The 14,419-nt window shown below is 36.6% G+C and overlaps 2 protein-coding genes across 2 annotated transcripts; both read left to right on the top strand.

The window, feature by feature from the left end:
* On the top strand, window positions 1–252 carry LOC138075785 (keratin-associated protein 6-1). Its single transcript, XM_068967783.1, has one exon. It carries the CDS (start codon window positions 1–3, stop codon window positions 250–252), a length of 252 nt encoding a protein of 83 aa, XP_068823884.1.
* Window positions 253–4,904: 4,652 nt separating this feature from the next.
* LOC138075778 (keratin-associated protein 6-1-like) lies at window positions 4,905–5,156 on the top strand. The gene has a single exon (XM_068967771.1). It carries the CDS (start codon window positions 4,905–4,907, stop codon window positions 5,154–5,156), a length of 252 nt encoding a protein of 83 aa, XP_068823872.1.
* The last annotated feature ends 9,263 nt before the right edge of the window (window positions 5,157–14,419 follow it).

The following is a 14,419-nucleotide window of genomic DNA, read 5'->3' as shown; positions in this document are numbered from 1 at the left end:
ATGTGTGGCTACTACGGAAACTACTATGGCGGCCTCAGCTGTGGAAGCTACGGCTATGGAGGCCTGGGCTGTGGCTATGGCTCCTGTTACGGCTCTGGCTTCCGCAGGCTGGGCTGTGGCTATGGCTGTGGCTACGGCTTTGGCTCCCGCTCTCTCTGTGGAAGTGGCTATGGCTATGGCTCCCGCTCTCTCTGTGGCTGTGGCTATGGATGCGGCTCTGGCTATGGCTCTGGCTTTGGCTACTACTATTGAGGATGCCACGGAAGACTCTCATCCTCTATACCTGGACACCAGGATTCACCAGTTCTGAATGAACCTCATACATTCTTCGTCCTGCTAAAGACTTGCCTTCCGGTGCCCTCTACATCTGATACACCAACCCTTCCCTTTTTGCATTTGATGTCAAAAGAGTGGAAGAATGTGAAATTCATTTGAGAACTCTAGTCATGATCTCTCATTAGAATGATGCCATCACAGAAACTCTCTTTTGACTTCCATGCAGAAGACTTTTCTCTTTTTTCCTAATAAACTTGTTCAATATGGAATCATAAACCTGTTTGTTTGTTTCTTTCTTTTTTTTTTTCTCATTTTAAATGCATTATTTATCATTTGGGGCTTCCCTGGGTGGATCAGTGGTTAAGAACTCACCTGCCAATACAGGAGACATAGGTTCAATCCTTGGATCAGGAAAATCCCCTGGAGAAAGAAATGGCAACCCACTTCAGTATTCTTGCCTGGGAAATCCCATGGACAGAGGAGCTTGGTGGGCTACAGCTCAAAGAATCATAAAAGGAGTCAGACACAATTTAGCAACTAAGCAATACAAAATAATGTGTCTTTTTGGTTTTCTTTTTTTTTCCTTTTTTGAATTAAAGAAAATAATTTTCTTCTTTAGATAATAGCTTCTTTTAGTATTTCTACTTTAATTGCTTTACCAAATTTTTGACTTGTAACATAAGAATGTAGTGGTCTTAAAGCCCTCAGTGTTCTGCTCTGGTAAAGCAGTGATCTGTGCTGCTGGTCCATCATGAGGATTAAAAAAATTGACGTTTGCCAATGTAGGTAAGCATTGCCTGGATACAGTGTGTATTCCAAGCGAATTATTCCAAAATCTACATCTATGTGGAGTCCTTTAGAAAATACAATGCTGATATATAGTTATCAAACTCTAATTTCAGTTTTAGGTATATTTAAACAAAAAGTGTTTCCTATGCTTGTCCAGCACAAGAAGTAAAGAAATTTTAACCTACCCTGCCTTCACCAAACTTTTAAATGCCTTGAACTATAATTGTGTGTGTGTTTTTTTTTAAGTGACACCTTTTCTAACATCCACTGTGTATTTCAGTTTACAATCATTTAATAGAATCTGATATTCTTACTGACACATATTAATTAATATATTTTATTTATCCCCTCTTTGTTACCCAGAGTTTGCACACTTTTTGCATTCTGTTATTTAAATTTTTTTTTTTTTTTTTTTACCTTGTATGTTCAGGTTCACATTTTCAGGCAGGAAATTTAGGCATTGAAAAATAAATCACTGCAGATTTTGGTACTCCAAGAATAATATTTTTTAGATATAAATTCATTTCTCTTAAAATTTAATTTAAAAAAATTAAATTCCTCAATTAAGTATAGAAAGTAATATTATGAGTACCTAAAACTGTCCACCTAGATTGATTTGGCAGTTTTTAATATTTTGCTAGTTTTGTTTCCTCTGTCTTTCTCTTTCTTCCTCTATCTCTCTCTTTCTCTGTGTCTCTCTTCCTACACACACATACACACACATTCACGTGCTCAAGCACCCAAACATTATTTCTGAAACATCTGAAAATATGTTGCAAACTTCATGACACTTCATTCTTAAATGAATACAATAAGATATGTCACTGTAGTTGTGACTGACTCTTTGCCACAAAGATGAGCCTCTCCTGCCAGGCTCATCTGTCCATGGGATTTGCCAGGCAAGAAAAGTGGAGTGAGTTGCCATTTCCTTCTCCAGTGGTAAGATATGGCTCCTACATAACCAAAATACCATTATCACAAAAAGAAATATAGTTCTGATACAATTCTGTTATCTAATTCTTAGTCTTCCCGACCCAGGGATCAAATCCGAGTCTCTGGCATCTTCTTCATTGGCAGGTCAGGTGGGTTCTTTACCATTAACGCCACATGGGAAGCCCATATAATTCATAATCTAAGTTTAATTTTTTCAATTTTTGTAGCTTTATTTTTGATACAGAATCCAGTTTGTACAAATCATCATATTTTGCAATTTATGGTCTGTTGTAATCTAACAGTTCATAAAATCTAGAGCATTTCCACAGGCTTTTGTGATTTCATGGTGTTAATACACGAATACATTTTTTAACATTCTGAGACAATCATTCACTAATGGTTAGATGGCATCACTGACTCAGTGGAGATGAATTTGAGTAAACTCCGGGAGTGGTGATGGACAGGGAAGTCTGTCGTGCTATGGTCCATGGGGTCGTGAAGAGTTAGACACAACTGAGTGACTAAACTGAACTGAACTGAGACTATGTCACCATCAGTTTTTCTATGATTGTATCAATTATAATAATCATATATTTCTTAAACCAATATTTCCAAAAATAAACTTAAGATCATTACACATGTCAAAAATTAAGCTTATAGTTCAATCAAGTATTGAGTGTGTATAATGTAGAATGCCCTCAGCTAACAAACAACCCTCACAAGAGATCATGCCTGCTTCCAGGCCCCAATGATTGATTAGAGTAGGGGTATAATAACATTCCTTGTTCAACCCCAGTAACTGTTGGGACACCCCCTTTCCACAGTCCCACAGATGGCTTCCTGAGGTTTCCACTGAGTGCCATGTCAACTCAACTTTCCCCTCTATCAAAATCTGCTTTTTTCTCTTTCTTTTCACAATATTCACTCAAGAATAGATTGCTCCAATAAAGCTCTTAGAGAAAACTAATCTACTTAAGGTCCTGTAGTGCATTCAGTTATCATGCTGCCTAGTATTTTTGATAATCTTAAATTTTTTGTAGATTATAGGAATTTTTTTTCTTTTAGAGTATTCTTCAGTTTAGCTTTAAAGTATTCTCATGATGAGAACAAGATTATGAATTATGTCAAAATAGTGAATAGGTTTGCTTTTATTTAAATCTATTTTTTGGCACTTGATTTGCTTCATCACTTACAGTAACTTGGCAACTTGATCAGTTGTAAATATTAGATTCTTCTGCTCAAAAGTTACTTTTATTATTTTTTTCAATTAAGAAGTATTTTGGTAGAGATGTTTTGTGACTGTATAAATATTCCATTCATATGCCAAAGTTTAAATTTTATCGTTTATTTTCCTTTATTGCCTAATTATTTATTATGATGGATTGCAAATGTTGGTTTTTCTGATTTTCATTGTATTTTTTCAAATGCATTAATTAGCATTCTACTGAAAGCAAGTTTTTCTTTCTACTCGATTGTTCAATTACATGGGTCTAAATTCATGGATTTCTATTATAAATAATCCATCATTATTATAATAGGGATAGCAATTCCCAGACTGTCTCATCAATTAAAAAGTACATATAATTACGTTGCACTAAGATTTAGGTGGTGCCTATAATATCTTGCAAATGATGCAACTTCTTTGAACTTGGCATTCTTACATTAAAAATTACAAACTATTCTAGGATTTTTGTGAACACTAAGTGGGTTAAAACATGTAAAGCACTTAGCTCATGCTTGGAATTTAATAAATGCTTTGTATGTGCTATCATTTACTATTGTATGCACTATTTTCTCTTTTTTTTTCTATGTCTTTGATTATCTAAGAATATTCTGTTTATCTCACCTGATATTATTCATAGAATTCTACATCAAAACTTTGAATAACTTTTTAATTATTGTGTTAAAGTCATATTAACTAAAGTTTCAGTTATTTACCATAGGGCAATCACTGCGCAAAATACCTTATGTGCATTATCTCACATTACTCTCAGAACAACCATAAGATGTGGTAAAACTCTCCATTTTACAACATTCAAAAAGGAAGGATATAAAGTAACTTACTCAAGTGGCAGGTCTCATAACTAAACTTTTTTTTCCTCATTGTATATAAATATAAAATATTATTTTCTGGCCTAGATATTTTCTCCAGAAAAGGCAAAGGAGCACTCATCATTTCCTTTTATTTTTGAGTGTAAAACTTGAAACCATGGGGAAAAAAATTTATAATTTAAACAAAGAATTTTTAAAATGTACAAAATATTAATATAAAAGAGAAAGAAAAGTCCAGTCTTTTTCAGGCCTAGTGTTCCAGAATTTCAAACTATTTGTTGCTAGTCTACAGTCTCATGAAGCTCAGTGATAACATTTGGCTTTTAGCAGTAAGCAATCTCTCACATGAAAATGAGATAAATCCTTAAAGAAAAAGAATGGATTGAGAGAAGCAGTAATATTAATAAAAAGAGAAGTTCAAGGTCAAGATGTAATACTATGATCTGTTGAATGTCAATAAAAAAGAAGGCAAAATTATTGTTTTTCTGGAGCAGGTCAGAGTTTGTCAATAAAAATGGTATTTACTGCCATAAAGATTAGTTACAAAGGGCAATTTAAAGAAATCATGAGTAAGGATTTGAGGATGAGATAAATGAGTCTGTTAATGACCCACTAACTGGCTCAGATGTGGTGAAACAAAGCATATCTCCTCAATGCTTGTGAAGTCATCCCTAAAACCTATAGTCAACAGATTACTCATATTGGTCCTGAAAAATTAGCCAATAGCATGAGTGTTTATGGTGGATCACACAAACAATGAGGACATATAAAAGGCCTTCTGCAGGCAGAAATATCCACGCTCAAGTGACACCTATACTCTCCTCCACCCAAGAACAACCTCAACAACCAACACCATGTGTGGCTACTACGGAAACTACTATGGCGGCCTCGGCTGTGGAAGCTATGGTTATGGAGGCCTGGGCTGTGGCTATGGCTCCTGCTACGGCTCTGGCTTCCGCAGGCTGAGCTGTGGCTATGGCTGTGGCTGTGGCTATGGCTCCCGCTCTCTCTGTGGAAGTGGCTATGGCTATGGCTCCCGCTCTCTCTGTGGCTGTGGCTATGGATGTGGCTCTGGCTATGGCTCTGGCTTTGGCTACTACTATTGAGGATGCCATGGAAGACTCTCACCCTCCAATTTTCCAGTTCTGGACCCCAAAATTATATGCCTCACCCTCAGATGATGCCCAATACTACAGACTTCTGATATGATTTGCTAAAGGCCTGAATGTCACTTGATATCTGGAAGAATATGAAATTCACCTTATGAACTCATTTTCCTCTTCACATTGAGATGATTTTGGTATAGATTCATTTTCATAATTTTATCCTAAATTTGTTTCTATTTTCCTAATGAATTGTGAATAAATGGGCAAAAGAAAACTTTTTTTCATTTTTGTCTATTTATTATGCACAATCTACCTTTTATTTTTTTGTTGTTATCAGGGTAACAATTATTTTTCTTTGGCAAATACTTTTCTCAATATTTATTTATTTTTGCTGTACTAATATCTAGATTTGTAACTTCAGAAAAGTCTGTGATGCTAACAATGAGAAAACAGAGAAGTTAAGGAAATAATTCCATTCACCAGTGAGACAAAAAGAATAAAATACTTAGGAATAAATTCACCTAAAGAAACAAAAGACCTATATATAGAAAACTATAGAACACTGATGAAAGAAATCAAAGATGACAGAAATAGATGAAGAAATATACTATTTTCATGGATCAGAAGAATCAATATAGTGAAAATGAGTATACTACCCAAAGCAATCTGTAGATTCAATGCAATTCCTATCAAACTACAAATGGTATTTTTCACAGAAGTAGAACAAAAAATTTCACAATTTATATGGAAATACAAAAGACCTCGAATAGCCAAAACAATCTTGAGAAAGAAGAATGGAATTGGAGAAATCAACCTGCCTGACTTCAGACTATACTACAAAGCTACAGTCATCAAGACAGTATGGTACTGACATGAAGACAGAAATATAGATCGAAGGAACAAAATAGAAAGCCCAGAGATAAATCCACACACCTATGGACACCTTATCTTTGACAAAAGAGGCAAGAATATGCAAGGCAGAAAACACAATCTCTTTAACAAGTGGTGCTGGGAAAACTGGTCAGCCACCTGTAAAAGAATGAAACTAGAACACTTTCTAACACCATACACAAAAATAAACTCAAAATGGATTAAAGATCTAAATGTAAGACCAGAAACTATAACACTCCTAGAGGACAACATAGGCAAAGCACTCTCTGACATAAATCACAGCAGGATCCTCTAGGACTCACCTTCCAGAGTAATGGAAATAAAAGCAAAAATAAACAAATTTTACCTAGTTAAACTTAAAAGCTTTTGCACAATGAAGGAAAGTATAAGCAAGGTGAAAAGACAGCCTTCAGAATGGGATAAAGTAAAGTAATTAACCTCAAATTAAAATTAATTATATATATGAAAAGAAAGTGAATTTTGTAAATCTCAGTTTCTTGTCTGAAAGGACTTTTTTTCTTATTATGAATTTAGCTCTTCATAATTTTTGCTTTAAAGATGGATATAGTTTTTCAGTTGGTACTTCAGGCTGCCTCCAGTCTCAAGAGAAATCTAGCATATTGGGCTGAAGTTGACATTCCCCTATATGACCAGAGAGCTGAGAGTGCTCAAGAATTTTCATTTATATGGCTTAGATAGGATATATGGGGGCTTCCCTTGTAGCTCAGCTGATAAAGAATCTGCCTGCAATGAAGGAGACACTTGTTCAATTCCTGGGTCAGGAAGATCCCCTGGAGAAGGGATAGGCTACCCACTCCAGTATTCTTGGGCTTTCCTAGTGGCTCAGACAGAAAGAATCCACCTGCAATGCGGGAGACCTGGTTTCTATCCCTAGGTTAGGAAGATCCCCTGGAAGAGGGCATGGCAACCCACTCCAATATTTTTGCCTGGAAAATTCCCACGGACAGCAGAACCAGGCAGGCTACAGTCCATGGGGTCACAAAGAGTCAGACATGACTAAGTGACTAAGCACAGCACAGCACAGCACAGAGTATATAAGATGATGAATTTCAGGTGCTTGCCAACCCACAATGCAAGAAATCCTATACTAATTCTCTCCAGTGGAACCCAAATGGAGTCCTAGTCATCATTTAGCTGCTCAAATCAAAGATTTTATCAGCCATTTAGATGAGGAAAGGAAAATTACACTTAGGAATGGAAAGGAAGGTAACATGGTTCAGGTTACCCAATTGCACTATTCAAACGATTTAGAATCTGCCACAGATATGGATTCAGGCTGATATTTCAACAAGTTTATTGACATTAATTTTTATGAGTTCATCATATATAGAAAATATTGCAACCTTGTTGTTCAGTCATTCAGTCTTGTCCCACTCTTTGCAACCCTATGGACTGCAGCACACCAGGCCTCTCTGTCCCTCACCATCTCCCAAAATTTGCCCAAGTTCATGTGCGTTGCATAAGTGATGCCATTCAGCCATCTCATCCTTTGAACCCTCTTCTCCTTCTGCCCTTAATCTTTCCCAGAGACAGGGACTTTTCCAACGAGTCAGTTGTTTGCATCAGTTGACTAAAATACTGGCATTTCAGCTTCAGCATCAGTCCTTCCAATGAGTATTCAGTGTTGATTTCCCTTAAGATTGACTGGCTTGACCTCCTTGCTGTCCAAGGGACTCTCAAGAGTCTTCTCCAGCACCACAGTTTGAAGGCATCATAGCTGAAAATACAAAATCCTACTGTCAGGTTTCATGTTTCTTCTTTGTCTTTATATATATAACAAGTCCAATCATGAATTTGGGACAGAAAATGTATGAATCTTTGGGACTAATCTATTGCTAAAAGAAAACAACCACAACATAAATAAATAACAATCTCTCAAGATTTATAACAAAATTCAGAGAATGTCAACATAATATTCAAATGTCCAGGATATTATACAAAATCATATTAACATAAAAAGCACTGGCCATTGTGATAAGTTCTCAAGGGAAACAACCACTGAGAGATGCTGTGGTGTATAGACCAAAACAGTCCCCAATTCTTATCACTTACTGGCATTCACATCCTTGTATTTTCCTCTCCCCTTGAATATAACAAACTCATGATGTGCTTCTAACCAATAGAGCACAGAAAAAAGAATAGAAGTTCTCCCATGATTAGGTCATGTAGATCATGGTTGTTGTTGTTCAGTGGCTAAGTCATGTCCAATTCTTTGTGACCCTATGGACTGAAGCCAGCCAGGCTTCCTTGTCTTTAACTATCTCCCAGAGCTTGCTCAAACTCATGTCCGTTGGGTTGGTGATGCCATCAAACCATCTCATCCTATGTTATCCTCTTCTCATCCTGCCCTCAGTTTTTCCCAGCATCACAATCTTTTCCAATAAATCAACTCTTTGTATCAGGTGGCCAAAGTATTGGAGCTTCAGCTTCAGTATAAGAGTCTTCTCTAACATCACAGTTCGAAAGCATTAATTCTTGGGCACTCAGCCTTTTTTATGGTAAAACTCGCACATTCGTACATGACTATTGGAAAAACCACAGCTTTGACTAAGGACATTTGTTGGCAAACTGATGTCTCTGCTTTTTAATACACTATCTGCATTTGTCACACTTTTCTTCCAAGGAGCAAGCATCTTTCATGACTGCAGTCACTGTCTCCAGTGATTTTGGAGAACAAGAAAATAAAATATGTGACTGTTTCCAATTTTTACCCATCTACTAGCCATAAAGTGATGGGTTGGATGTCATGATCTTAGTTTTTTAAATGCTGAGCTTTAAACCATATGGTGTAGGTCATAATGTCCACCTTTTTTTTGCATACTTCATTCTTTGAAGGTGTTGATTATGCGAACAGTTAAATTGTGAACTCCCAACAAAACGATCCATTTGAGAAGGAATTGAAAGCAGCCTCTAGTCAGCAACCAGCAAGGAACAACAGGCAACCTTCAGCCCAACAATGTGCAAGTAACTGAGCCATCGTAACAAACATGTGGGATTAGAAATGAATCTTCCCCAGACAATCCTTCAGATGATACCACTGACCCTTCTGGCATATCGATTGCAGCTTCTTGAAAAATTCTTAATAGAGGACTCAGCTAAGTTGTGTCTAGAGTAGAGACCAACAGAAAATATGTGACCATATGTGGTTGTTAAGCTGTTAAGTTTTTGCTAATAACATTCTATAACCATTACAGGCACCAATTCCAAAATTATTGAGTTAGGACATTTAAGCCACTATTATCACAATAATCCATGAGGTAAAGATAAACACTCCTGAACTAAATGGGAGAAAATTATATCAACAGAGAAACAGAAATGTAGAAAGTAACAAATGGCAATTTTGTAAACAAAACACAATATCTGAATTTTAAAATACTATTAAATTAGTTTAACTGCAGAATTGAGATGTCAGGGGAGTCAGACAACTTGATGATAAATGAATAGAAATTGTTGAATTTGCAGAGGTAAGTAAATACAATTTTAAATATAAATGGAGTCTCAGAAATGTGTCGAGTGTATCAAAAATTCTAACATTTATGGCATTGGAATCTCAAATGGAGGGAGAAAGTATTTCGGTGCAGAAATCATATTTGAAAAATAATGGTTGAAAATTTCCCAGATTTGATAAAAAGTCATAAATTTACAGTAAAGAAGCTATAACTCTCAGTCAGAATAAACTCTAAGGAAGTTATCTCCAAATGAATCATAATCAAGCTTCTATTAACAAATAAAAAGGGAAAATTCTTAAAAGCAACTGGAGATAAACCACACATTACTTATAGAGAATAACCGTTCAAATTACTGTTGGATTTCTCATCTGACATAATGAAGTCCAGAAGACAGTGGAAAACATGCCTAAAAGTGCTTATAAAAAAGAATCCAACATTCTATCCCCAATAATATCTTTCAGGAATTAAGGTGAAATAAGTTTTATCAGATGAAGAAAAACTGAGAGGTTGTGTCCAGGATAAATTTTCTAAACAAAGGAAATATTTTCAGGTTAAAGGAAAATAATAGCAAACAGATACTTGGTACTTCAGAAATAAAGGGAAGACATAAAAATTAGCAAACATTTGTGTGAATAAAATAATTATTTTTTGCCTCTTAAATTCTTTAAAGTGTATATGATTGCTGAAAGCAAAAACTTATAGTAATGAATGAAGAGGCTTGAAGGTAGGTCAATATAATACACATCAGTGTAAGAAGAAGAGACAAATGGTAGAGGGAATTACAAACTTTTAAGACTTATGCTTTTTAGTTTAAGTAGCAAAATATTAGCTCTGAGAATGCTGTCAAAGATTAGTTGTATAAGCTATATTCCCTATAAGTTCAGTTCAGTCGCTCAGTTGTGTCTGACTCTTTGCGACCCAATGAATCCAGCATGCCAGGCCTCCCTGTCCATCACCAACTCCCAGAGTTCACTCAGACTCATGTCCATTGAGTCCGTGATGTCATCCAGCCATCTCATCCTCTGTCGTCCCCTTCTCCTCCTGCCCCCAATCCCTCCCAGCATCAGAGTCTTTTCCAGTAAGTCAACTCTTCTCATGAGGTGGCCAAAGTACTGGAGTTTAAGCGTTAGCTTCAGTCCTTCCAATGAATACCCAGGACTGATCTCCTTTAGGATGGACTGGTTGGATCACCTTGCAGTCCAAGGGACTCTCAAGAGTCTTCTCCAGCACCACAGTTTAAAAGCATCAGTTTTTCAGTTCTCAGCTTTCTTCACAGTCCAACTTTCACTATACTAACCTCTAAAACTTACAAAAGTATACCGAACAGTAAAGAATCTGCCTGCAATTCAAGAGACCTGGGTTCAATCCCTGGGTTAGAATATCACCTGGAGAAGGCAATGGCCACCCAATCCAGTATTCTTGCCTGGAGAATTCCATGGACAGAGGAGCCTAGAATATGGGCTTGCAAAGAGTGTACACAACTGAGTAGTAAACTTTCACTTTCAGCCAAAAAAGCACTAGATAAATTAAAATCTGATATTAAATATATTCAATGAAAACAAAATAAGACAGAGAAGTAGAAACTGAGAACTAGAAACCAGATACAGTTAATAAAATGATAGAACTAATGCCAGTCATGTCAACATTAAATTACATGTAAATATGTAAATACACAAATAAAAGACAGATTATCAAACTGACAAAACCAGATCCAGCTGTATATTGTGTATAATAAATCATTTCAAATGTGTGTGTGTGTGTGTTTGTGTGTGTTTAAGGGAGATTTTCTGGGAATACTAAAAATATTTTGAACTAAATAAAAATGAAAATAGACGGTATCAAAATTTGTTAAATGCAAATAAGTAGTGTTTACGGAGAAATTTATAGCAACCAATTTTACACTGAAAAGAGAAGAAAGGTCTAAATTAGCCATTTAAGCTTCCTCTAAAAATAGTTCCTAAAGAAGCACCAATAAAGAAAGGAAGGAAATAATACAGATGATAACTGGATGAATATATTTTGAAATGAGAAATAGAGAAAATAAATGAAACTAAAAACTGATTCCATGAAAAGTTCAATTAAATTGATAAACCTCTAGCAAGACTGAAAAAGAAAAAAAAAGAGAAGACATTTTAACAACAGTAAGAGTTAAATACTCTAAAGGAGTATCACTAAAGACTTTACAATAACCAAGACAAGAAACAAACAAACAAACAAAAAACAATATCATTATCATGCTCATAAATTTAATAACTTAGATAAAATGGATCATTGCTTAAAAGGCAGAATGTTTCAAAGCTAGCTTAAAAGGAAATAGATCATCTAAATGGCCAAATACCTAATGGAAAATTATGTTTTCTGATTAAAATCATTCTAATAAAGAAACAGTTAAAACTGGACATGGAACAACAGACTGGTTCCAAATAGGAAAAGGAGTACATCAAGGCTGTATATTGACACCCTGCTTATTTAACTTATATGCAGAGTACATAAGAGAAACGCTGGACTGGAAGAAACACAAGCTGGAATCAAGACTGCCAGGAGAAATATCAATAACCTCAGATATGCAGATGACACCAGCCTTATGGCAGAAAGTGAAGAGGAAATAAAAAGCCTCTTGATGAAAGGGAAAGAGGAGAGTGAAAAAGTTGGCTTAAAGCTCAACATTCAGAAAATGAAGATCATGGCATCCGGTCCCATCAATTCATGGGAAATAGATGGGGAAACAGTGGAAACAGTGTCAGACTTTATTTTGGGGGGCTCCAAAATCACTGCAGATGGTGATTGTGGCCAGGAAATTAAAAAATGCTTACTCCTGGGAAGAAAATTTATGACCAACCTAGATAGCATATTCAAAAGCAGAGACATTACTTTGCCAACTAAGGTCCGTCTAGTCAAGGCTATGGTTTTTCCTATGGTCATGTATGGATGTGAGAGTTGGACTCTGAAGAAGACTGAGAGCTGAAGAATTGATGCTTTTGAACTGTGGTGTTGGAGAAGACTCTTGAGAGTCCCTTGGACTGCAAGGAGATCCAACCAATCCATTCTGAAGGAGATCAGCCCTGGGATTTCTTTGGGAGGAATGATGCTAAAGCTGAAACTCCAGTACTTTGGCCACCTCTTGCGAAGAGTTGACTCATTGGAAAAGACTGTGATGCTGGGAGGGATTGGGGGCAGGAGGAGAAGGGGACGACAGAGGATGAGATGGCTGGATGACATCATGGACTCGATGGATGTGAGTCTGAGTGAACTCTGGGAGTTGGTGATGGACAGGGAGGCCTGGCGTGCTGCAATTCATGGGGTTGCAAAGAGTCGGACACGACTGAGTGACTGAACTGAACTGAATAAAGAAAACTCCTGGTTTATGTAATTTCATCTGTAAATCCCATCAAACATGTAAGGAAGAAATAATAACAACCTTTTGGACTCTCTTCAGAAAAAAAGGAGAGAGTATTAAAAAAAAAAAAAAAAACAGGAATGAACAGGTCTTCACTCACTCTATAAAATCAGTGACACCCTGACACTAAATCTGAGAATTAGATTTCAGCAGAGTTCTCATCAATCCCTAACTGATAAGGTGGCTCACTGCATCTATACTGCTCGTACAAATAATATAGTCATTTGCTGAACTTGGCTTTTCCTTCTAGGGGTCTGGAATTTTGCAGGCACCTCTTTGACATTATACAGGAGGCAGTGATCAAGACTATCCCCAAGAAAAAGAAATGCAAAAAGGCAAAATGGTTGTCTGAGAAGACCTTACAAATAGCTATGAAAAGAAGAGAGGCAAAAGGCAAAGGAGAAAAGGAAAGATATACCCATCTGAATACCGAGTCCAAAAGAATATCAAGGAGAGATAAGAAAGCCTTCCTCAGTGATCAATGCAAAGAAATAGAGGGAAACAATAGAATGTAAAAGACTAGAGATCTCTTCAAGAAAATTAGAGATACCAAGGGAACATGTCAGGCAAACATGGGCACAATATGGTATGTCTTAGGTATGGACCTAACAGAAGCAGAAGACATTAAGAAGAGGTGGCAAGAATACACAGAAGAACTGTACAAAGAAGATCTTCAAGACCCAGATAATCATGATGGTGTGATCACTCACCTAGAGCCAGACACCCTGGAATGCAAAGTCGAGTGGGCTTTAGGAAGCATCACTATGAACAAAGCTAGTGGAGGTGATGGAATTCCAGTTGAGCTATTTCAAATCCTAAAGATGATGCTGTGAAAGTGCTTCACTCAATATGACAGCAAATTTGGAAAACTCAGCAGTGGCCACAGGACTGGAAAAGATCAGTTTTCATTTCGATCCCAAAGAAAGACAATGCCAAAAATGCTCAAACTACTACACAGTTGCACTCATCTCACACGCTAATAAATGCTCAAAATTCTCCAAGCCAGCCTTCTGAAGAGTACTTGGACCATGAAATTCCAGATGTTCAAGCTGGTTATAGAAAAGGCAGAGGAACCAGAGATCAAATTGCCAACATCCGCTGGATCATCGAATAAACAAGAGAGTTCCAGAAAAAAAACTCTACTTCTGCCTTTTTGACTGTGTGCACCACAACAAACTGGAAAATTTTGAAAGAGATGGGAATACCAGACCACCTGACCTGCCTCCTCAGAAATCTGTATATAGGTCAAGAAGCAATAGTTAGAACAGGACATGAAACAACACACTGGTTCCAAATTGGGAAAGGAGTACATCAAGACTGTATATTGTCACCTGCTTATTTAACTTATATGCAGAGTACATCATGAAAAATGCTGGACTGGATGAAGCACAAGCTAGAACCAAGATTGCCGGGAGAAATATTAATGACCTCAGATATGCAGATGACACCTCCCTTATGGCAGAAAATGAAGAAGAACTAAAGAGCTTCTTGATGAAAGTGAAAGA

The sequence above is a fragment of the Capricornis sumatraensis genome, chromosome 1, assembly GCF_032405125.1.
Source record: "Capricornis sumatraensis isolate serow.1 chromosome 1, serow.2, whole genome shotgun sequence".
NCBI lineage: Eukaryota > Metazoa > Chordata > Mammalia > Artiodactyla > Bovidae > Capricornis > Capricornis sumatraensis.
This window is presented reverse-complemented; position numbering and strand designations above follow the sequence as displayed.